Source organism: Erigeron canadensis, chromosome 6 (assembly GCF_010389155.1).
Source record: "Erigeron canadensis isolate Cc75 chromosome 6, C_canadensis_v1, whole genome shotgun sequence".
Taxonomy (NCBI): Eukaryota; Viridiplantae; Streptophyta; class Magnoliopsida; order Asterales; family Asteraceae; genus Erigeron; species Erigeron canadensis.
The window spans coordinates 27,063,535-27,086,881 of record NC_057766.1 but is presented as its reverse complement, the minus strand read 5'-3'; the positions used below and the strand labels follow the sequence as shown (position 1 = coordinate 27,086,881).

Genomic DNA, 23,347 nt, shown 5'->3' with positions numbered 1-23,347 from the left:
ACATTGTCCCCGAAACTATACTTAATTTGTTTAGATACACGAGCATAGTACCCGCACAATGCGGCGACGATGACATTGGTTGCGATGTGGTGACGTCGACGGATGGTGATGACGTCGTCATCAATTGGTGTAAAAAATTGATACAAAGATATTTGAAATTAGGGATAGTGAATATATATCTTTTAAAAGATTATAGAATGGTTGTGTAAGTTAATTTATTAAAGGTAAAATAATAATTTTGTATGTCCCAAAATTGTAAACTTTTCAACATAGATGTATAATTTTTATATAATAGTATAGAAAGTATAGATATAATGTTGTTGCACTCGGATATTTATGTATGTTTTCAAGAAATGGTTCCGAAATATACAATACTTTGATTGATAAACTAAACATATCTTTTGATAATCGTGTTACATTTATACGCCATAGGCTATTAAGACGCCTTTTACATATATGCAATGGTAGTACAATAAAAATAGCCATCATTTGAGAGGTAAATTAACCAGGTATATAAATAGGTTATGCAACTGAACTTAAATTTGAAGTTAAGAAAAATTGTAGTCTTAATGGGAATAAGTTTAATCAACATTAAATTTAATAGTGTTCTAAAGGTGTCTTAATAACCTCAAAATCATGCTAAATGAGCAGTGAATGTCATCCCAAAACATCGACCACGTATAATCAAACACCACACTTTTGTATTTTGTTAAAAGCCATACATTAGAACTTAACCAACTGATCTTCGATATACATCTGTTATGGTAACAAAGCGCGATCGAGTAGCTTTATTCAACCATAAAAAGGAAGTACACAAATGCATATGAACGGAATATCGATTGCACGCATGAAAGACAAGTGTGTGAATTAGGTTAAAGTGACAAGCTTATACTAGTCAACAAAATACGCAACAATCAGTCGATCTCTATCACATTGTTAATTATTGATCTTCTCAAATTAAGCCTCATCCTTAATATTTTAAATATGTTCACTTTATTGATATTTTTTTCCCCCTAATTAATACATTGGATCATCTAAACCTAAACCTTTAAAAACATACACTACCCTATTACATCAAATAGATACATTACTTGACATTAATTACACCATTATTTTATCGTACATGTACCCTTCTAGTTTAAAAGTTTGCGATCACTTAGAGATCATATGGCAAAAATTAATCAGAAAAAAACCTTTAATAGTTAATGAGATATAACGTTAAAACTATAATTAAATTTGTTCCGGATAAAAAGAAGTAAAGAACAAAAATTTTTAAACAGCAAAAAGAAGTAAAGAACATAACTATGTTACATTTTTACCAGGTTAAGCCAAGCCGACATCAAGCCGAGCCCGGATGTTTCGTCACCTTGTTCAGGCAAAATTTCTTCGCCTTTCTGTAGTATACAACTTATTCAGTTAAATAATGGTAACACGGCAAATCTTACTAAAATATAATATTATTTTATTTTAATATAGTTATTTTTAAAGGAAATAAACATTTCATTCCATGTCCACTTTTCCTCCCCTGCAAACTAGGGGTGAGTATGGATCGATTTGGTTTAGTTTTTGGCTAAAACCGAAACCATAACCGATCCATTCGGTTTTTAAAAAACCCAATCCATTGGATTCGGTTTTTGTTCGGTTTGGTTTGTCGGTTTTTTGGTTCAGTTTGGATCGGTTTCGGTTTTTGTTCGGTTTTATTATATTTTTTTTAAAAAACTTTTTTGTTTATTATGTTATAAATTTAATTTTCAGTTGTTAACAAAAAAAATTATGATATAGAAATTAAAATATAAAGATATTTTTTATCGACTAATTATATTTTTTAGGTGTTAAAATTGATATAACTTTTATAAAACGAATTGATTTTCTTGTATGTTTTCATCTAAAACATACAATTTATATAGATTTGTATACTAAAAAGACAAAAAGTTTAAATATATCAACATATTTACAAATTATAAGTAATAAATATAAATGTAATATGATATAAATATTAAATAATTAATATATAATTGATTCAGTTTGGTTCGGTTTTTGTCAGTTTTTTGGCATATGAAACCGAAACCCGAACCGATCTGTTCGGTTTTTAGAAAACAAAAACCAAACCAATGAATTTCGTTCGGTTTTTTCAGTTTGGTTTTGTCGGTTTTTGGTTTTCCGGTTCGGTTTTTGCTCATCCCTACTGCAAACTATACTTTGGTCGTCTCTATATATGGATTACTAAAAGATTTTGAAAAATAAATTAGCAAAGGAAAAAATAGCTAGAGGGGTTCTAATCGCTTTTACTTTTCACTTTTCTTTTTATCTCTTGCTATGAAATTGAAATAAAAATAAACAAAAAAACAAAATTTTTTGAAGTAGTTTGTAAAACAAGTTGGCTATACGTTGAAGGTGAAAGAAATGAATGATCATTAGATGTTGAGAATATTTGTGGTATTTGATAAGGTAAATAGAGGTTGCAAAGTGAAAAAGTCACATTGATTATGAGATATTAGAGGGGTAGCCGCGCAATGCAATAATGGTGATAACGAAAATGGATGACGGTAACAATGTGATTATTAATACAAAATTTAATAATGCAAAATAGTAGTGTGGTTACTTTAAAAGTTGAATGATGTATATTATAACATGTATTAGATGAGAATATTATAACATGTATATTAGATGAGAATATTTAATTTATATTAAAAAAAATAGAAAAATAAAGACATATATTTAATGAAAGGAAATCTGTCAAACCAACAATACTTAGTGAAGTGGTAAGTTGTTTGTTTTAAAAGCCATGTTTCCCCTATTTGAACTTTGTCCACAACAATAATTAATTTTTTAACATTTTAATAAACCAGAAGGTATCTTAAACTTTTCAAATATTAAAAAGTTAAAAGGAAAAAAAAAATTATTTGGTTTATAAGGGTTTAAAGATTAAAAATATATAAAGCCAATAAATAAAATCTCATCTTCAAATAAGTTAAAGAAAATTTTTGTGGTTACTATCTTTTATCCTTAGGGCATCTACAATGGTTCATTTTAAAAAAAAATTTAATCAAAACAATATGTAAAATATGTAAGAGCTTTTTATAAAAAAGTCTTCCCTTGAATGATAAAAAGTTTTTAAAAGCTTAAAAATAAGTATAATATATGTAGTCTTTTAATAGGAGAGAGATGATGAAAAGCTTAATATATTTCAAGCTATAGGTTTGATTTTAAACCTATTTTTGTATATAATTGTGTATTTTATTTTACTTTGAGTGTTTAAAAGATTTTTTTATCATTGGAGAGTAAAGTTTTTTTAAGAAAAAAACTCCTACACACACTTAGAATATCTCCAATAGAAGGTTGATGAAAAACTCTTTTTCAAATAAAAAGACTTTGAATAGCTTTTTACTATTGGAGATAATACGAGTAGCTTTTTTCTTTAAAAGGTTAATGTTTGTCAAGCTATTTGATCAAAGACTTTTTCTACACGCTCAAACTCACTTCTAAATTCCTTTTCATAAAGGGAAATGATTCGTACTGTAGACTTTACCTAAGCTTATGTACTGCCACTTAAAAAAAAATTATTATAAATTAAACCTTTGAATTTGATAAGCATACATAGCCCCCCTGAATTTTACATAACCTCCCCCTGAATTTTATATAATCCCCCCTGCTTTACCTAAGATAGATACTACATGTTTTACTTAACCTTTCTCCTTTCATAAAATATTTGTTTATAACTTCTAACTAACAATTTTAATTTAATATCATATATTAATAGTAGGGACATTAAAAAAAAAATTCTTTAATCACTTAATGTCATTGGAGTTGCTCTTACACACCTTTTTTTTTTCCTTTTTTTAAATTAAAAAAGCTTTTCAAATTTTGCCATCGTGGATGGTCTTAGGAGCAACCTTATGCCGAAGGACGAGATTCGCCCTCCATCCAAGAACGAGTGAACACCAAAAGGTTGGACTCGTCCTTAGTCACTCATCCCTCACGGACGAGTGTTTAAGCCTTTTTCTTCTTTTTTTATTTTTATTTTTTTGTGAGCGTGTAATTAAATAAAAAGTGGGTCCAAAAGTAGTCATGGTATAAGGTTGGATTTAGGGAGATTAGTTATTAGATGATTTTTTGCTGATGTGTCGCTGATTGGACTAAACGAATCAACGCATAATTCTGCCCCTTGTAAAACTTATTACTCTATTTTAAACAAAGGTAATCAAAATGTTTATATTATTATCAAACAATTTTGTTTTTAAAACAATTCAATCTCAAATTCTTCTTTATTTTATATAAAATAACTTTATAAAAAAGAATAAAAAGACAACTTTATAAGAGACTTGCACGTACATACCATTTAAGGTATTTTTGCTCTATCAATTTTACTTGGTGTAGGAACTATATTATCTATTTTTAAACAAGTGTTTGATTTGAAATTAACGTTGTCATGACATTTCTTATATTATGTTTTGTCGAGTGTCCATCTAGTGTTACATGTAGTGTATTTAAAATTGTCTTTTTTTTTGGGATAAGTGCGCCATAATGCATGTAACTAATCCCGAAAAGTTATTGTGTGCACGAACTCTAGGTTAGTTTCATTGTATTCAAGAAACTTGACATTCCGTTTATTGTAAACATAAAACGGGAGACTCTAAAATTGCAACCGGTTGGCTGGCCACATCAGATATGTTTTATATATAACCCTACAATTCCATCATTTTCCTTATTATTTTGCTTTCCCTCTTTTTTCCTTCCCTTTTCCCCGCTCAAACGCTCTCTTCCCTCCTTTTTTTCCCTCCCCCCCTTTCCCTTTGTCACATCCACTATGGATGGTTCTTCCTCCAGTTCCAGCACAACCAACAGAGCAAATCGATATGTTTTCTGCCAGTGTGGACAGAAGATGAAAGTTCTCACTTCATGGACCAGTCGAAACCCTGGAAGGAGATTTGTTCACTGCCCACATGTAAGTTATCGATTTAGATTAATTAGGTTTTTTTTCCTTGTTGATATGAGATACTTACTTATCTTTCACAAACTTGGTAGGCGAAAACCCAATTGTGTACCACCTTCAGATTCATCGATGACGAACTTCCAAATTAGTATTACAAATATCTTCTCTTCGATCTTCGGTCACAGACCCAAAACCAGGTGAATCATGTCATGGTTGATGAAGACGGGGTGTTATCTGTACAACCAAACTCTAATTTATATGGAAAAATGTTGTTATGTTATGTTTGGATTTCTGGCTATGTTTTCCATTATCGTCATCTTAGTTTTGGTCAATTAATATGTTGTAATTCGTAGTAGTGGTTTTGTTTATGTTTGGTTGTAATGTTTTAAGCATTGTAATCTTATGTTTCTACTAATGCAATATGGTTTATTTTGCAATTTTAGAGTGCATTGTTGCATTTCACTGTGGTACACACATATAATACAAACTTGCATATAACTTAACAAATATTCGTATAATACAACTATCCACAATAAGTTAACATACCTTCATTTTACCAAGTCATATGATGTCCAAAGTATTGTCTAACCACAATACACAAAAGATGATTACATAGCAAGGGCACCATTCTTAAGCCCACCTAGACATGGTAATAAAGAAGTTAAGGTACATGCACCATTGTTACATAGCAAAGCAGTTACCATAGTTACATACCCAAGCAGTTTGTTAGCTGAATACACAAAAGAGAAGATACATGAAAGATGCTAACAAACAACACAAAATATAAGTTCATAATGGAATGGTAATGGGTTCTTCAGGGGTCAGCCCTGGTCCAGTTTCCAATCTCTTTCTAAGTTTCTTGCCCAATATCCTCTGACTAGGAATCCTTCTCTTCAATGGAGCAGTTGGTTTTTTGGGGGTTGTCTTTTTCTTGGTCACTGCAGTCACTGACTCTTGAGTCCCTATCTGAGCTGAATTTTCTTCAATCCTCACTGGTGTAGAGACTTGTGGTTTTGGACCCATTTTTCTTCTAATGGCTGACTATGTTACTCTTTCATCAAGTTCCACATTTCTTGGTTGGTTGCTTACCATTGTACCAGATGAACCCATCCCACAACTTAGCCAGGTCAAAGTCCTCCCAAATACTACCCTTGGACCTCCCTTGGGTATACCCAATGAGCCCTTGGCCTTAAAAGTGGGAGGTTTTGGCTTGGGTTTAGCCTGGTTGTTGTCACCATCATCATCTCAATCTATCCAACAGAGTTGTATTGTTACACAAAATGATTTACACTAGAACCAAATTTATGGAAACTATATTAATATTGAGTAAAATGTCATACCAAGTGGCTGATGAGTTGGAAATCTGAAGCCATCTTTGGTCACACCCATCCTCTTGCCTGGTGTAACTTGTTTTTTTTTTCCCATGACAGCCTTACCTTTCACTTCTGCATGCTTCACTTTACTCTGTTGACCTGTTTCTTGGCTAGTCTGACTATCCTCAAAAAGCCTTTTCTTCACACTGGACCCTTGGTTATTTGTTGGTGTTATATATCCTCACTGGTTCAAGTATTGGTTCTTCATTTCTAGCATTGTTTGGTACATCATTTCTTGTAGAAAAACTTGGTCCTTTACTTTGAAAATTGAAAGTAGGTCTTTGACTTTGATTGGAAACAGTTGGTCTTTCTCCTTGCATAAATACAGATGGTCTTTGACTGGATTGAACTGAAACTGACGCTCTTTCATTTAATTGTTATCCAACTTTTCTATTAGGTGGCCTACCCTTGGGTTTCTTAACAACAGGCTTCTGTACTGGTGCATTTTTACATGTTTTGACATTGTGACCCTTCTGTAAACACCTTGAGCAACTCATCACCACCCCATGCTTTGTTACCCTAGACCCACACACCTTTGGCTCATGTGCAACCCTTTGTCTTTTTTTTTCTTTGGTCTACCAGGCATAGTTCTAGGTCTTGGTGGAAGTGGTACATTCAAATGAGGAAATGAGTTCCATGTATCCATCCCTCCCACAGGGTTCAAGTAAAACTCATAAGCATAGTCAAATTGAACTTTCCTAAACCAAATAGCCACAAAATCCTCTGGATTCTTGTTCATCTTATAGATAGCTTGCATGGTATGGACATAGGGTATACCACTCATTTGCCACATTCTGCAATCACATGTTCCCATATCCATATCCAAAGAGTATGCATACCTATGGTTTCTAACCTCAAACTTATTTCCACCAACATGAATGGTCATCCAATCTGACCTCTGACTTTTTATGACATCTAGTTTCTTCCTAATGGCTGGAGAAACCTCATGTTCCCACCTAGAACTTTTCTCTCTAATACTTTCTAACCTAATCATCAATATCACTCTTAGAAGATTCTAAAAGTGTGATAATAAGTTTGTTTCTTACCTTTACAAGCACATAATTCCAACATTCTTAATATCCATTCTCAACAGCTTCACTTCTACAAAATCAAAAAGGAAAAATGATATAAATTCACATAATAATTAATTTTTTGATAAATCAAGTTTTATACGCTTTTCCCTTATATAATCCCAACAAAAAAGTGCTTAATGACTGTAAACACAAATGGTTGTAATTAAATTTGGGGAAAAACACTGTAACTAAATCTAACCAAATAATAACTTGATTTTTAACTTTTTTTTATTTTTAAGAAAATCCAAATTTTAGGGTTACAGTTCAAAAGTCGCGAAAATGACGATTTAATCTGTTGGTATTGTTTTTCATGACACATACTTGTAACAAAAATTGGGGAAAAACACTATAAACAAATATATCTAACCAAATAATAACTTGATCCAAAGTAAAAGTCGAGTTTTTAACTTTATTTAAAAATTTTCAAAAATTAGGGTTTTCTACAGTAACAAAGTCAGGGAAATGACGATTGAGTTTGTTTTGAGGGGAAAACATACCTTAGGTAGATGAAAAACGTGTTCTATGCCATCGATTTGACCAGAATTCAGTTATTTCTGGAGATTAGTTGACGTATTGGAGGATTTCGAAGGAGTGTGTGTATGAGTGTGTGTGTGTCGCTGTGTGTTTATGTGTGTGAATAACTGGCATCAACAATATATACGTGTAAAATATTTATTTTCCTTTTTTTAATTGTTTAAATACCACGCAAGCAAGCCACGTAACAAGTCAACGAGTGAAATTTTTAGTGGTGACCGGGTCATCCCTTAACCGGTCACTTTTGCTCACTATGGGACTTTTTAAACACTTACCAGAATACAATGAAACTAACCTAGAGTTCATGCACACAATAACTTTTCGGAATTAGTTATGCATTATGGCGCACTTATCCCTTTTTCTTTACAAGAGTAGCTCCTAATTTTAATCTTCGAACATATATAAAAACAACTATTTTGGTTAATTAGCTAGTTATAAGTTATAATTTTCAAGTCTTTGAATATAGTAGCAATGCTTTTGTAGCTAGTGACATTCGTATTGGGTGCGTGATGGTTACTATCAAGTACAAGTATTTTGTGATGCTTACTATCAAGTACAAGTATTTTGATACGATTGAAAACTGGATTAATTAACAAGCATTAAGATACTTCATATTGTAGTGTTCTTGATTATAACACTTAATTTAGGATTCCTTTGACCCGAGGGAACAATTGCACTAGCTAGTCATGAAGAATTTGACTCGTTAGTTTAACCTTACACTGTTTGTAACAGCCTAATAGGTAGCGAAAAACGGTACATACAAGCGAACAATTAATGGAACCATCGCGAAATGTAGATTGGTGTTCAAGACTGGATTTCCATTCATTTGGGTGAGATATATATAAAGGCTGCTTTGAGGATTTAACTTGATAAGAAAATACGTACGATCGTATTGAAGTAAGATGTAGGCTACATAAGACTTATCATTAGCCACAAACAAATGAGGATTTAACTACATTGATAAGAGCTTGAAATGAGGGAGAATTATTTATGCATCCTCTTCACAAGATATCGTCATATCTCTTGACAAAATAGTATTATCGATCTTCTCTTCACAAAATATCAGCCAATTAACAAAATATCGCTAGTAATTGTTTTTATCCAGTCAAAGATAGATATAACATAACATGTAAAAGGAAAGACTAATTAATAAAGATACATAAAAAAGAAACAATAAAAAAAGAAAGAAACGAAACCGAAGAGACAATGTTTTGTTTTTTTCCCTCTGGTTTTCCGCCGGATGTGGCAGATGAGACCGACTCTTTCCACCCATTATATACCTCCACCTTTCTTTTCTCTCTCTCTCTCTGTAGCAACATTTAACACATCCATTCATTCAAAAAAATTCAACAGTCAAATACATCCTACTACTATACTCTCACCCGGTGCCTTAGCTTCTTCTGCATGTGCTTTTCCTTCTTTTCTAATCCTCCTTTCACATTCTTTACAGTTTTACCCCCATATATTTCTTCCAATATGTTTGGTTAAATTTTTTTATAAACATTACTGTAGCTAAACAAAAAACAAAAAAACAAAAATATATATCACACACATATATATATAAATGGCTCCTGAAAATAACTGGCTCTCATTTTCACTTTCACCAATGGAAATGTTAACTTCTTCTAATACTTCTCAACCTCAGCAGTATTTCTTCAATGACAATAACTTCTATCAAAATGGTACTTTTTTTTTGTTTTGTTGCTATTTAGTATTTTTTTGATTGTTTGTTAGAATATACTAGCTAGTATGTATTCTTTTTTAATATCTTAAGTTCAAGATTTATTGTTTTGTTTATATGTATTAAAATATCCCCGAAATTTCAGTTCTATTGTTGGAAAAAGAAAACCACTAGTTACTGAAAAAATGATTTTTTGTTTCTATAAAGTTTGTCAAAATAAATATTTGATGATGTAACTTTGAACTAACAATTTTTTTATTATATTATTTACTTAATTGTATTTATCTATATCTATATATATATTTTTTGTATATATGTATGTGTGTGTGCATGTATTGATGATACTAAGTTAATATTTTCTTGGGGTGGTGCAGTTTGGTCCAACGGCGAAAAACAGTCAACGATGTACACCGGCGACAACACTACCGGCCACGAGGACGTCAAAGACGGCGGCGATTCGTCGTCGTTATTTCGTGGCTACATGGAATTATCAAATATCAACCAACCACTAGCTCCAAAGCTAGAAGACTTCCTCGGCGGCGATACCACAACCACCACCACCACCGTTACACCCATAACCGCCACACACTTCCGGTACGCCGACGTGTCACCGGAGACGCAAGACTCGTCGACATTAACACACATGTACGAGGGTGGAAATAGCTCTGTTTACTTTTCTGATCACCAACAAGATCTTAATAATAATAATAATAACGCCGGAACGGCGGGTTTTCCGGCGAACTCGGGGTCGGAAGTTGATGATTCTGGGACCCATTTGGCTGATCAGTTTAATGGGGGGTCTTGTATTGAGTCTGGAAATGAGTTGGCTTTTGTACAGTGTCCTATGAATGCTTTATCTTTGGGTATCACAACAACCGCCGGCAACAACGGCGGCGGCGGTGGTGGTGGCGGTGATCAGAAAGCAATAGTGGCGGTGGCTAGTGGTGGTGGTCAGACTAGTTGTAAGAAAGTTGGAAGTGAGACTTTTGGTCAAAGGACATCAATCTATAGAGGTGTAACTAGGTACGTATTGCAAAGGTGTTTGATAAATTTTTATTTTTTTGATTTTTTTTGGAGGTTGTACTTTGTGTAGTAAGATTTGTACAGTGTAAGTAATAGTTTGATGTGCGAGTGTGCAGACATAGGTGGACTGGGAGATATGAAGCGCATCTTTGGGATAATAGCTGTAGAAGAGAAGGTCAAGCAAGGAAAGGACGTCAAGGTACCAATTTATTACGGAGTACTTTCTTTAATTAATACTTTGTATTAGCTAGATTCATTGATTGTTGTTTGAAAAATGAAATATTACATGTATATACTAGTTTTTGTTGTAGGCTAGTTTACATGTGTATTTGCTACTTGCAGTTGTTTGTGTACACATTGATTTTATTGTATGGGTATCACAACTTCATAAAAATGTATGGAATGGTATTGTAATGAAACAAGCTTAAAGTAAATATGACATATATGTCAAGAATGCATAGAGGGAACTGTTATATACTTAGGTGGATGAATGAAACATCTTCTTGGCGACTATTGTAATGAAACAAGCTTAAAGTAAATATGACATATATGTTGATCACTTTGAATTTGAATTAAAATGGTGTACTTAATTGATTAATATGATAGTTACTTAGTTCGAAGTTTGTTTTTTTTTTTTTTTTTGTGTTGTAAGGAGGTGGGTAAAAGTTCATGAATATGATAGTTACTTGGTTCTTCTTAATTAATTGGTTGTAATCGCTTTAATTCCTAGTTACACTGTCTTCCTGTTTATTAACCATAATAACATAGTTTGTTAACAACACATTAGTATAAAGCTTATGCAAATACCTTAAGATTAGATGAAAGGCGTTTCTTCCCTTTCTTTTAAGGGTTGGAATAGGTGGTTTCAAAATGCTGCTTGGAAAGTGCTTTTTGGAATAACACCATTTTTTTAGTCTCATGCATGTGCATTTTGAACTTGTTCATTGTTTTGGAATCAACCATCATTAATAGATTCACCTTATTGTACATGTGTTCTTTAAATAAGAAAAATATGTACATTGGATACATGTTTATCTATTTGTAATCAAATTTTAACCAATGTTAATTCTGGTAAACAAAATTCTTGTTTTTATTAGAAGAGAAAAATAATGAATCTCATTGAGTAAAGCAAAGCTTGTACTAAAATTGTGTTAGATATGATCATTTAAGAAAAGATTCACCAAGTACAATTAGTTTTTGACTTTTGAGATGTGATTAGGACCTTGGATTTCAAATCCATCAGAAGTTTGTTCTTGCTGATGCTCTTCTGATGATTGATGGATGTACCATTTCTTGTACTTTCTTCTAGTCTCTTTTCTTTCTGTATTTATGCTACACCAGAGTCTCTTAATTCCATATATTTCCTTCAAATGGCACACTTTTGTCCACTGGATTTTTCACTTTACCCCCTCTACTTTTTCTCCCTTTCCTAATCTATCCTGTATATTCAAAGTATAATCACACACCTACACTACACACACTAGTCTGTATCTATCCTAGTTAGTGAGCCTGCTATTCTCTGTACTTTCGTACATACATGCCTTTGCCTTTTTTACTTTTGCTTTTCCTTTACCTTTTACCCCCCTTCATTTCTTATTGCTTTGACCCAGTCAAACTTCTATAGTATTACTCTTTATCAATCCCATCAATATATTTTGATGCAATATATAAATTTATATTTTGTGTATAATTTCCAATTAAAATTTGTGCAAGTCTTTGCTGTATATACATTTACATTGATCAGCTAATTAAAATGACCAACTTAGTTGTTACGGATAAACTACACGTATTATATTATATGATATATATTAATGACCGGTTTACCCTTACTGATGAGACTTTTTCCGAGAGCCGAGATAACTATTCGATGAGTTTTGAGACGGATTATGGAACTTATACATCACTTATATTTTAGTCCCACAATATTGTGTACCCGTGCAAATGTATATTTTATAAGTGCTTGCAATCTTTTGCTTTTGCTTTATTGGGAAGTACTAATTTGATGCACGTATCATGGACCACCAATTTAAGTTCATGCTGAATGCTCATGTTCTTTCACTCAATTTTTTGCATGGCTGTTGACGATGCGGTCCGATTTCTGATCTGCAGTGTACTTGGGTGAGTAATTTTATTATTCTTTCTCGTTCATTTATACAAGTTTTCTTTGATTAATAAGTTGGGTATAGTGTTGCTTGTTATTTTTTTTAACATGTTTAAGTAAAAAAAACAGGTGGTTATGACAAGGAGGACAAGGCGGCAAGAGCGTATGATTTGGCTGCCTTGAAGTACTGGGGTCCCACCGCCACTACAAACTTTCCGGTAAACATGTTGTACCTTTTGTTGGATTCTTTTGTTGAGTCTAACAATATTTTGAAATAAGTCTAACATGTTGAGTCTAACAATATTGGAAGTACTTCTCAGTTTTTAATAGATATATGTGCATACTATTCTTTTGTTGAGTCTAACAATAAGTCTAACATGTTTAAAGTTACATTAAGTCTAACAATATTGTTTCAATAAAGGTGGGAAGTTATGCTCAAGAGTTGGAGGACATGAAAAATGCAACCAAGCAAGAATTCATTGCATCACTTAGAAGGTTCAATGAATTTATCAATCATTTTAAACCCTTTTACGATAATTGTCCTTTTCTAATATTGTTTCTTGTTGTACGCAGAAAAAGCAGTGGTTTTTCTCGGGGAGCATCAATCTACCGAGGAGTAACAAGACATCACCAACAAGGTCGTTGGCAAGCAAGGATTGGGCGTGTTGCTGGGAACAAAGACCTTTACTTAGGGACTTTCGGTATGATATAGCATCTTATTGTCAATAATTAATCATGAATATATATTTATAAATATATAATTATGTGATGTTATTGCAGCTACCGAGGAGGAAGCTGCTGAGGCATATGACATAGCAGCAATCAAATTTAGAGGCATGAATGCCGTGACAAACTTTGAAATGAATCGGTATGACGTGGAAGCAATTTCCACTAGCTCACTTCCTGTTGGTGGCTCAGCAAAACGTTTAAAAATCTCTTCAGAAGCGGACCAGAAACCTTTGATCACTAACCACCAGATGCCGACACAATACAATCACAATGGCAATACCGGAAGCAATATCAGCTTTGGAACTGCACAACCGGTTTACGCTTTGCCATATGATCCAAACTCGATGTCAATGTATCATCATCAAAGTTTGTTTCACCATCTTCAGGCTGGAAATGGTAACGCACCCGAGACCTCTGTTCCGTTGGCTTTACCAGCGCCTCCAGCTGAATTCTTCATTTGGCCTAACCAGTCGTATTAACGAGGATCAAAAGCTTGCAGTCTAGATAGCTTAGCACAATATAAAAGCAGTGGGGATGTTATGTTTCAGGCTAGTTTCTTTTTCAATCTTTTGGAGCTGACCTTAATCTGCTGACTTATGTAACGTAGCGTTAGTAGTTTTAGTATTAGTAAGGTAAGGGTAGAAGATTTCGGGGTAATTTATTTTGCTTTTGGGGATAAGTTATACAGGTCTTAAGGAAAAACTGGGGTCATTAATGGTTTGGTTAAACCAATCTTTTTGGGTGTAGAAACTTGTGTCTTATCGGTTCGGCTCTTCTTAGAGTTTATTTGACCTTAATTATGAAGTTTAACTTGATACCTACAATCTTTTTTCTGAACGTTGGCATGCAATACTTGAATTTGTATGCATCTATTGATCTATAATATAATTATATGATGCTCCAAACATGTAATGTAGAATTATCGAACATATCCAATAAGCTTATTAAAAAATGGTGCATGAGTTTGACTATCTTTTGGCCATGTTTTCAATAGGGAAATTTGAATATAGTAAAGCTCATTAAAAAATGGTACACGAGTTTGACTCTTTTTGGCCATGTTCATTTAAATAAATAGTGGGAGTATCAATTTTGTCAGGTCTATTAACAAAAGAGACTTGTATTGATTGAGCTTTTAGGATGAAATGTTTTTAATTTTAAGTTTACTCTGCTGCTAATTACATAAATGTTATGTAACAGTTTGGACAAACAGTATGTATTGATTTTCTTGAGATTTTAGATTAAAACTGACCAAAACTTAATCGTACTATAGAGAATAGAGAAAGAAAAGGTCACAGTTGAAAACTATAAGATGTTTAATGTTTCTTCCACTCTAAAATCTACATGAGGGATAATTGATCCAATGAAAGCCCATCGCAGTGACAACACATAGATGTACGAATTATTTAATACTTAATATTGGCCAGATCCAGATGTCACACAATCTTATGTCAATATCCCTTTTTCTTTGAAAGCAATTAAATTAGAAGAAATACAGTAATAGGACAAGAAAGAAATTAACTCAAATCTCTAGCTCGTTTCCGGTGTGTATGCAAACAATGGCGCGACATCCTTACCTTGCAAACATTCATGTCGTCAAAGATGAACCCAAGCCCTTCCATATTACTCGAAAGAAACGTTGTATTCACCCCTTCCAACAACAATTGTTCGTACAGATGAGTATTTTACGTTTAATTATGGAAGATACTGAAGCTGGAATACAAGTGATCAAAAAGTATTTATCCTCTAGCTAGATTTTTAGTAAAAAGATCTTTAATATACCTGCACGATACGATACATGGTTATTGCAACGGGCTCATCACTTTAATACAACAATACGATATTTGTAATTGTGCCACCACTTTTGTAGTGATCAATCCTCTAACTACGGAATGCCATGAGTTTTGATTATTCCACGAACACCTTCAAGATGGTTTGTGTGTTTCTTAAAAATCATTACTTAACAGGAGTGGACATAGGCGCTGTGGTGCATGTTTTGGGCACAGACACGTGGCGAGAGATACCCTCATTGTCGGTTTATCACATTGTTGGGGAAGCCGTTTATGCTAATGGACGTTTGTATTGGTTTGCTTACGCTAGTAGCTTTTATGTTGTGTACCAGTTAGTTTGGCTTGACATGAAGACAGAGGAATTCGGGGTGATTGACCTTCCCAAACAAAGAGAAAAGGTTTGGTCTGTCGATAAGCTGGTTGATCTTAATGGGGAACTCGGATTCGTGTATGGTATTAAAGGGTCTGATAGTAAAGTGGTGTGGATGAAGCATCAAGAATGGATGATACACCGTGTTATTGATGGAAGTATGTCTGATTATTATGGCTGGATTGTTTTAGGTTGTTGGAACAAAAACGGAGACATATTAATGACCTCTCCTCGAGGATTAATGTATGCTTACAGACTGAAAAGTGACAGTTTCAATAGGCTGATTGGTCCAGTAGCTGATCCAGATGAAGAAGGAACAGCAGAGGTTCGAATGTATCAAAGCAGTTTGCTTTCAATACGTAAATGGCATTAACCCGAAATCATCACATCATTTGTTGAGAAAGTTATATATTTTCTACTGTGGATGTGCTAATATGCTGCTTTCTTTGCCAAAGCATTTTATAGCCTTGGCATTTATGATACGATTTCAAACTCAACTATGTTTATTAAGAAAGCTCGTACGTTATTAAAAGTCCTTTGTGGTGTTGTTGGTGCAGTAACTCTTTCTTCAAAAAAAAAATATATATATCTTTCTTCCAACAAATTTATGAGACTTGAGTTGTCAGTTTTAGTTTAAAATATGTGTCTGAGACTCTGGGTCTTGGTTTTCATTTATGTCGGTTTTGGATAATTCTTTTTGGGGTAGTGGCTCTGTTTCGGGCGGGTTACAATTGCAGAATTGCTTAATTCCCCATCTAAAACAAGTTAAGAATATGTATTTTCAGGTTTTTTAGAAGCATTCATGGGGACATTCACCACTCATAATACTAGAGAGTATAACAATTATAGATTTTCTTTCTTAATTCCCCATCTAAAGTTCTAAACCCACAAACTAAAACAAGATTTGGCCCTAAAACTTCTAAAAGGGGTTTCTTCTAGGCCCATCTCTGTCTCTCACTCCCAACAAGATATACATACACTCCTCAACCCAAAACATCAGGTACAAAACAAAAACAAAAAAACTGCTTGCTGAGTTGATCAGTTATCACTCCATGACGAGTTCCATGTGTCGATTGAGGTCTTTTAGGTATTTGGCCGCCGTGCAATCGTCTATGTCACACGCGTCTACAAGCATTGCTCGCCCTCCACCAGCTTTAGTATGTGCTAATATATATGTGGCTTGCTTTACCAAAAAGCTTTTTATAGCCTTGCCATTTTATGATACCATTTCAATCTCTACTATGTTTATCTAGAAAGCTCGTACATTAATAAAAATCCTTTGTAATCTTAGCATTGTTGGTGCGGTAACAGAACCGTTGTTTCATTCCCATTCTTACACCTGAATATAGGCGCTACGCGCCCACACTCACAAATCAAACTCATCTTTAAAGGACAAAAAAACCTTTCATCATTTTCAAGCTATTTTTCTTAAAACAAATGTCCATCATAATAAGATCACACACGCACAGAAGATAGCCATGTAGGTTTCATACCGTTGGCCTTTGATAGTTTGGTGAAACCGTATAGGTGATACAGGTTTCACACACGTGTTATACAAAGATTTCAAATACAATCGTTTTTCAAATAAAATATAAATAATATATATATATATATATATATATATATATATATTCAATATAAATAGAACAAAGAAGAGAAAAACCACACATTTGTTTGAGCATTATGAGTTCATGAATCCCTCGCGCCAAGAGAAATCCTTAAAGCATACGCCGATTCATATTCAATCTTGAAGTCAGGTTTATAATGTGAAAGTTGATCAGAAGAATCTGTAAATGTTTCTCCTAGACGACCATCTCGGCTATTCCCAGAAACAAGCCTAACTCCAACCCCACTACAAAACTTATATCTTCATCAATGGAGAACGAAAGGGTGTTGTATGTACGATCCCACCAAGAAGTGTGCTTCAATAAACCAAATGAAATATACCCCACCCATGTACTAATGTCTCCCATACTATCCTCCCAAACCACATCATTTTGTCGAGAATCCATACCCTCCTCACTCATTGGTTGTTTCATACTCATCTTTACAGCTTCGTTGCGGTAACCAGTTGTGAAAACAGCACACATTAAGAATCCACAGAAGTCATCATGCCAGTTGTTTGGAAGATGCAATGTATATCTACTTCCACAACAAAGACCGGGTATAAAACGCTTTGGAATCTCGAGGCCATCCAGTTGAAGAAGCAGAGATTGATCTTCAATAGCATCTCCCTAATTTATCAAAAAACAGTTTTACCAATTTAAAACTTCATCATAATATTGTCTATATATACACCATATAGAGATCAATTAATTGATTGATATTAAAAAAGGGAAATAATGAGAAACAGATGTACCTGAAGCATATTTTCTAGTAATCTGTTGCCATCAGTTACAATATCCCCGTTTATAAGTGAGACTTGACATAACCTTTTACAATCTGTGTAACAATCTCCTACACTTGTAAGTGATTCGCACTGGTCAGCTCTGAGAATAGCTAAACTTGATGGGAGCTTGGGCAATTCTACAAGGCTTTTGCATTCCGACAAGATGAGGAGTTTAAGATGAGTAAGTTGTGAGAAGCTGAAATCTATCCGCTCAAATTGATTCTCGCTTAGATCCAGCTCTTCTAAACTGGATAACTCACCAATATATGATGGAAATTTTCCATCTCTGAAAATAGCTTTAACAACCTTCAATTTTCTTAAGCTACGTGGAAAGTGATGGAACATCAACATACTATTTCCTTGGCATTCGAACTTACTTAAATGTATTAAGGCATCCAAGCTGATCAGTTGTATGCTTTTTAGATAAAGAAGATTACCCAAGGTCAACGAAGTAAGGTTGGTACAACGTTCTCCAATTGATGAGGGTAGAACTTTTATCCCAATCCAACCCAAATACAAGTCTACCAAGCTTTCCATGTTTGCTTGGATTTTCGGGAACTCAGTAATCGCAAAACAACCCCATACTCTAAGAGTCTTGAGTTTTTCCATTTTCACAATTGTCGGAAACTTTCGAAGCTTGATACAAAATAATAATTCTATGTATTCAAGAGTAGTATGATTTTCAAGTGATGGGTGGATCTCTTCTAAACTACCACAGTATGTGAGAGTGATCTTTTGAAGACAAGGAAGTCCCCCGAAGTCTGGTGTGCTGATTAGGTTCTTCATCTCATTGAGTTCAAGCACTTTCAGATGAGGCAGATGCTATAAGTCATTCATACAAAAAAAAATGGCATTAATTAAGCTTATATAGTAAGCAAAAGTGCACCAAGAAAAGACACATTAAGATCCCAAACCGTTTTTAGTAATTTTTACACTTTAAGGTATCAGAATGACATCTTTTACCTTTTTCACAGTAATTTATGTTTAATTTCCTTGAATATTGTAACTAAATAAGTTTACTTCAGGTGTAATAATATACGAAATTAATTAGATATCTCCATCCATATTTAAGAGTAAACAATAATTTTAAGACAACAGAAAATAGCATATTAGACAATGAATATGGACGAAGGGAGTATATGCTAATGAAGCGAACTATTAAATTACCTGGTCACTAGTCCAAAGTTGTTTTTGCAAGCTTATATCCAATTTCAGAACAACCAGCTTCACGGGTTGAAAACTGTTCGGGAATGGACTTGCTGGATAGTTCCTCCAATAAATATACTTTAACTCGTTTGAAAGAAAACTAGGCCCTTCATCATACTTTTTACCGAATATATTCACCCTAAGGCACCTTAGTTGTTTCATTTTTGAAACAATCATACACAAGCGTGATGAATGATCATAGTCATGATCATGATCTTTTAGATAATGTATCGCTTCAATTTTGTCATTTTCCTGTAATAATGGAGAAAACAATGTGCACGGTTAGTTGAAAAATATATCTTCAAATTTTACATGTGTTTGTACTAATGAGAGCACATATGATACGAGTATATAGTGTTAAAAACTAGTAAAAGATAAGTATTTTACCATTATTGAACCACGAGAACACATGCTAATGACATCCTCATGTTTCCAAACTCTGCTATGCTTTTCAGGTCTGTCGGGATTTTCACCTCTGACAATGAAGTGTCCCATTTCTTGAATCAAATCGTGCATATCAAACTTACCTTCGGTATTAATAGTTATGAGAGCTTTTTCTCTTAAAATCTTTATACCTATACAAGGATGATACCCACAAGCTTCAAGTATCTCCATTGCATAACCTGTGCCACAACCCCTGAAGAAACATGCAATGTCCAAGAATAACTCTTTCTCTGCAGTGTCAAGTCCATCATAGCTAATTCTGAGCGTCTTCACGATCTCCTTTTCAGGAATGTCTTTCAATCTATCCAACGTGCTCATCCACTCCTTCTCGTCTTTGTCGGATAGAAAACGACCTAAAACTTTAAGTGCTAATGGAAGCCCAGAAGCATATTTAACCACACGTAATGAAAGCTTCCTATAATCCTGTAATGGGTTATTTTTGTTGTATGCATGTATATTAAAAAGTTGACTAGCTTCATCATCTAATAATAATTTACCACGATAAACCTTTTTAACCTTGTGGGCTCTAAGCAAATGCTCATCTCTAGTTGTGATTATTATTCGACTCCCACCTCCAAACCATTCATCTGATCCGGCTAACGCTTCCAATTGGTCAAGTTTATCAACATCATCAAGAAGTATTAATACTTTCTTACGACGTAACCTAGTTTTCATCATGTTGTTTCCTTCTGTAATACTAGGGACATCCACCTTCACCTTAAAAATAGATGATAAAATGTCTTCTTGCATTTTTTTTAAACCATATTTGCTTGAGTCCTCTTGAATATTATCCACAATGCAGCTACCCTCGAACTGGCGAGAGATTTCCATATAAACTGAAGTTGCAAGAGTAGTCTTGCCAAGGCCACCAACCCCCCATATTCCAACCATTTGTACATCACCTGACCCCAACTCTAATTGTGCTATCATTTCTTGCAATCGAGTCCTCATTCCAACAAGACCATCGTCAATATCTGAAATAGCCGGAATCAATCTATCGAAAACCTTCTGGACAATCTCATTTATGACTTTTGATTCATGCTTGCACATTGGGCACATACATGTGCATATATAATTAGCGTATACCAGCATACTCAAAGTACTAAATAATGTAAAATCACATAAATTATGGTAAAGATCTATACACAAAGATGAAGACGGATCTAAGCGGGATGGATGAAGAGCGGCTACTGAAGTTATGTGCGACAAGAAGATTTCGTTAAAACTGAAAGACAAGTTTTACATAGTGGCTATTAGACCGCATATGTTATACGGGTCGGAATGTTGGCCGATGACGAAAGCCCAAGAGTCCCGGGTAGAGGTGGCTAAGATGAGGATGCTAAGATGGACTTGCGGAAAGACCCTATTAGACAGGATCCGCATGGGAGTTTTTAGAGCCAAAGTTGATGTAAGGACCATCATTAACAAGCTAAAGGAAGGATGCTTGAGATGGTTTATGTTAGAATAAGAGATCAAACAGCAACACCGAGGATAACGGAATCTATTCATGTTATCGGAATACAAAGAAGGGGAAGGCCTAAGATGAGGTGGGAGGAGCGACTAGCGAAAGACCTAAAAGAGTTTGGCTTATCGGAGACCATGACGTCGGATAGGACGGCCTGGAGAACTAGGATTAGAGTAGAGGATTAGATTAGGGTAGGTTTTTGAGTGACTAAGATCGACATCTTTTCCCATATTGCCTTGCCTAAGGATGTTGGTGATGGTTTGGCCACGAGAAGTGGGTCCAACTAAGGTGAATGGATACTACATAGGGCTTTGACCCGACAGGAGAAGAGGTAAGTCGACGGAGGTGAAAGGACAGAATAATGAACGCTTCAAAGGAGTTTCCTAGCAGAGGACGTAGACAAGGAGTGAAAGGCATATGGCAATAGGTTATGTAGACTTTTTACTTAGACTTTGGTTCTTTGTAACCTCCGTAGTGGTTTGGCCTTGAGTAGAGGTAGGCCTAAACCTAGGGGGAGGTTACTCTATCCTTTATGTTCACAACAAAATCTTTTGTCTGTCGTCGGAAGACATGACCAATGAGGGAGTTTTAGAGGACTAGGATTAGTTTTAGTGGTTTTGAGAGTTATGTGAGAGGACTAGAAATAGTTTAGCTACACAACCTAAGTTACCTTGTTTCATAGGTTGTTTAGCACCCGTTTTCATTATGGGCCCATCGAGCGCTGGAAATTCTTAGTTAGTTCCTTTTTATATGTATGTTTGCATGGTTGTTTTCACATCACATGTTGGAATTCTAGCAGGAGCCTATGTGTATTATGTTTTTACACTCGTATGTTGTTTAATATGTTCGATATGATTGCTATTGTATATGTATTGTCGAACCTAGGGTATAGTATGCTAGGTCGCATGTTTGGTACTCTTCCCTATTCTTTATGTAGCCGGGTGATACTCAGTAGACAAGTAAATCTTCTTATGTTTTTCTTCGGCTGACGGGTATGGTAACTAAACTCTTTACACTTTTCAATTTTTACTTAATTGTGGTCGGAGGTCCTTATAGAAGCAATCTTGCTACCTTTGGGTAGAGGTAAGACTGTCTACAGCTCACCTACCTCATACCCCGCTTAGGAATTGGGTCTTGTTGTTATATCTGTACACAAATCTTAGACTTGCAGATAAAGTATAGCCAATTGAAATATCATAAATACTTGTTATAAACATTATTAGCTTATGAAGTTCTACCACAGAATTCACTTTAACATGTAAATACAAATTGAAAAAAAAATATATTCAAGAGAAAAGCCTAGGTTTGAATAAAAAATTTAAATAAGGATGAAATTGTCAGTAAATAGTTTATTTCATGATAGCAGAAGTCTTGAAACGCTCTAAATCGGAGAGCTCATTACATATGAAATTAAATACTAATAATAATATAGAAATTAAATAATTTTAATATGAATTTGACCATTAATATATGCTAGTCTAAACACCTCGAACTTATGATTAAAATTATAAGAGGAAATTACCCGTTAGCAACGTTTTTGGGTTCCCATCCAGAAAGGTTACTTGCATCAACAAGTGCTTTTCTCCATGATTCAATTCTGGTGATGTTGTTTGCCCCTTGCTTAGCAAATCCTTTTCCAAAATCCCCCTTCTGATTTTCCACATCAGATGGGTCCACGTCATAGAATACCGGCATAACGATTAGCCCAGTCTCCTTTTCGCATTTCATGATAAACTCAAGTTCATCCAAGCACCATGAAGAATCCGCATAGTTTTTGGAGAAAATTATGAGAGCTATATGTGATTTTTTGATAGCATTAAAGAGGGATGGACCGATGGATACACCCCGGGGAAGTGTTTCGTCATCCTTATAAGTGTGGATTAGGCGTTGTACGAGGGCGGAGTAGAGATGATCTACAAAGGTCTTCCGGGTATCCTCTCCTCTAAAACTTAAAAATACATCGTAAGAAGCAGATTCAGAAGATGACGACGATGAAGATACCATTGAAAGGTTTGGAATCATCGGTAAAGCCGTCCTTTGATTTATTATCCAACTGATGACTGGAATACAATTTCCCATGGCAGTAGTTGCGACTTACTTCTGCAAAAGATGGATATTTTTTTATGATGAAATTGGGTTTTGTTTTCACCATCAAATATTTCAAACTATGAAAGATGACGATGAAGATGCTATCAAAGGGTTTGGAATCGGTGAAGCTTTCTTAAACTGACTCATGACG

At 34.4% G+C, this 23,347-nt stretch overlaps 3 protein-coding genes across 3 annotated transcripts; 1 reads left to right on the top strand and 2 right to left on the bottom strand.

The window, feature by feature from the left end:
* Positions 1–6,820: 6,820 nt before the first annotated feature.
* LOC122604595 lies at positions 6,821–7,300 on the bottom strand. Its single transcript, XM_043777475.1, has one exon. The coding sequence runs from the start codon at positions 7,298–7,300 to the stop codon at positions 6,821–6,823; it is 480 nt and encodes a 159-aa protein (XP_043633410.1).
* A 2,142-nt stretch (positions 7,301–9,442) lies between these two features.
* On the top strand, positions 9,443–14,284 carry LOC122605542 (AP2-like ethylene-responsive transcription factor AIL7). The gene is made up of 8 exons (XM_043778498.1): positions 9,443–9,595; positions 9,969–10,617; positions 10,734–10,816; positions 12,727–12,735; positions 12,848–12,936; positions 13,140–13,213; positions 13,292–13,419; positions 13,499–14,284. Exons 1-8 carry the CDS (start codon positions 9,478–9,480, stop codon positions 13,924–13,926), a joined length of 1,578 nt encoding a protein of 525 aa, XP_043634433.1. The 5' UTR covers positions 9,443–9,477; the 3' UTR covers positions 13,927–14,284.
* A 2,704-nt stretch (positions 14,285–16,988) lies between these two features.
* On the bottom strand, positions 16,989–23,127 carry LOC122603847 (disease resistance protein Roq1-like). Its single transcript, XM_043776674.1, has 5 exons — positions 22,631–23,127; positions 19,587–20,685; positions 19,161–19,451; positions 17,964–18,815; positions 16,989–17,838 (listed from the first exon to the last, which is right to left on the bottom strand). The coding sequence occupies exons 1-5, from the start codon at positions 23,110–23,112 to the stop codon at positions 17,407–17,409; spliced, it is 3,156 nt and encodes a 1,051-aa protein (XP_043632609.1). The 5' UTR covers positions 23,113–23,127; the 3' UTR covers positions 16,989–17,406.
* Between the last annotated feature and the right edge of the window lie 220 nt (positions 23,128–23,347).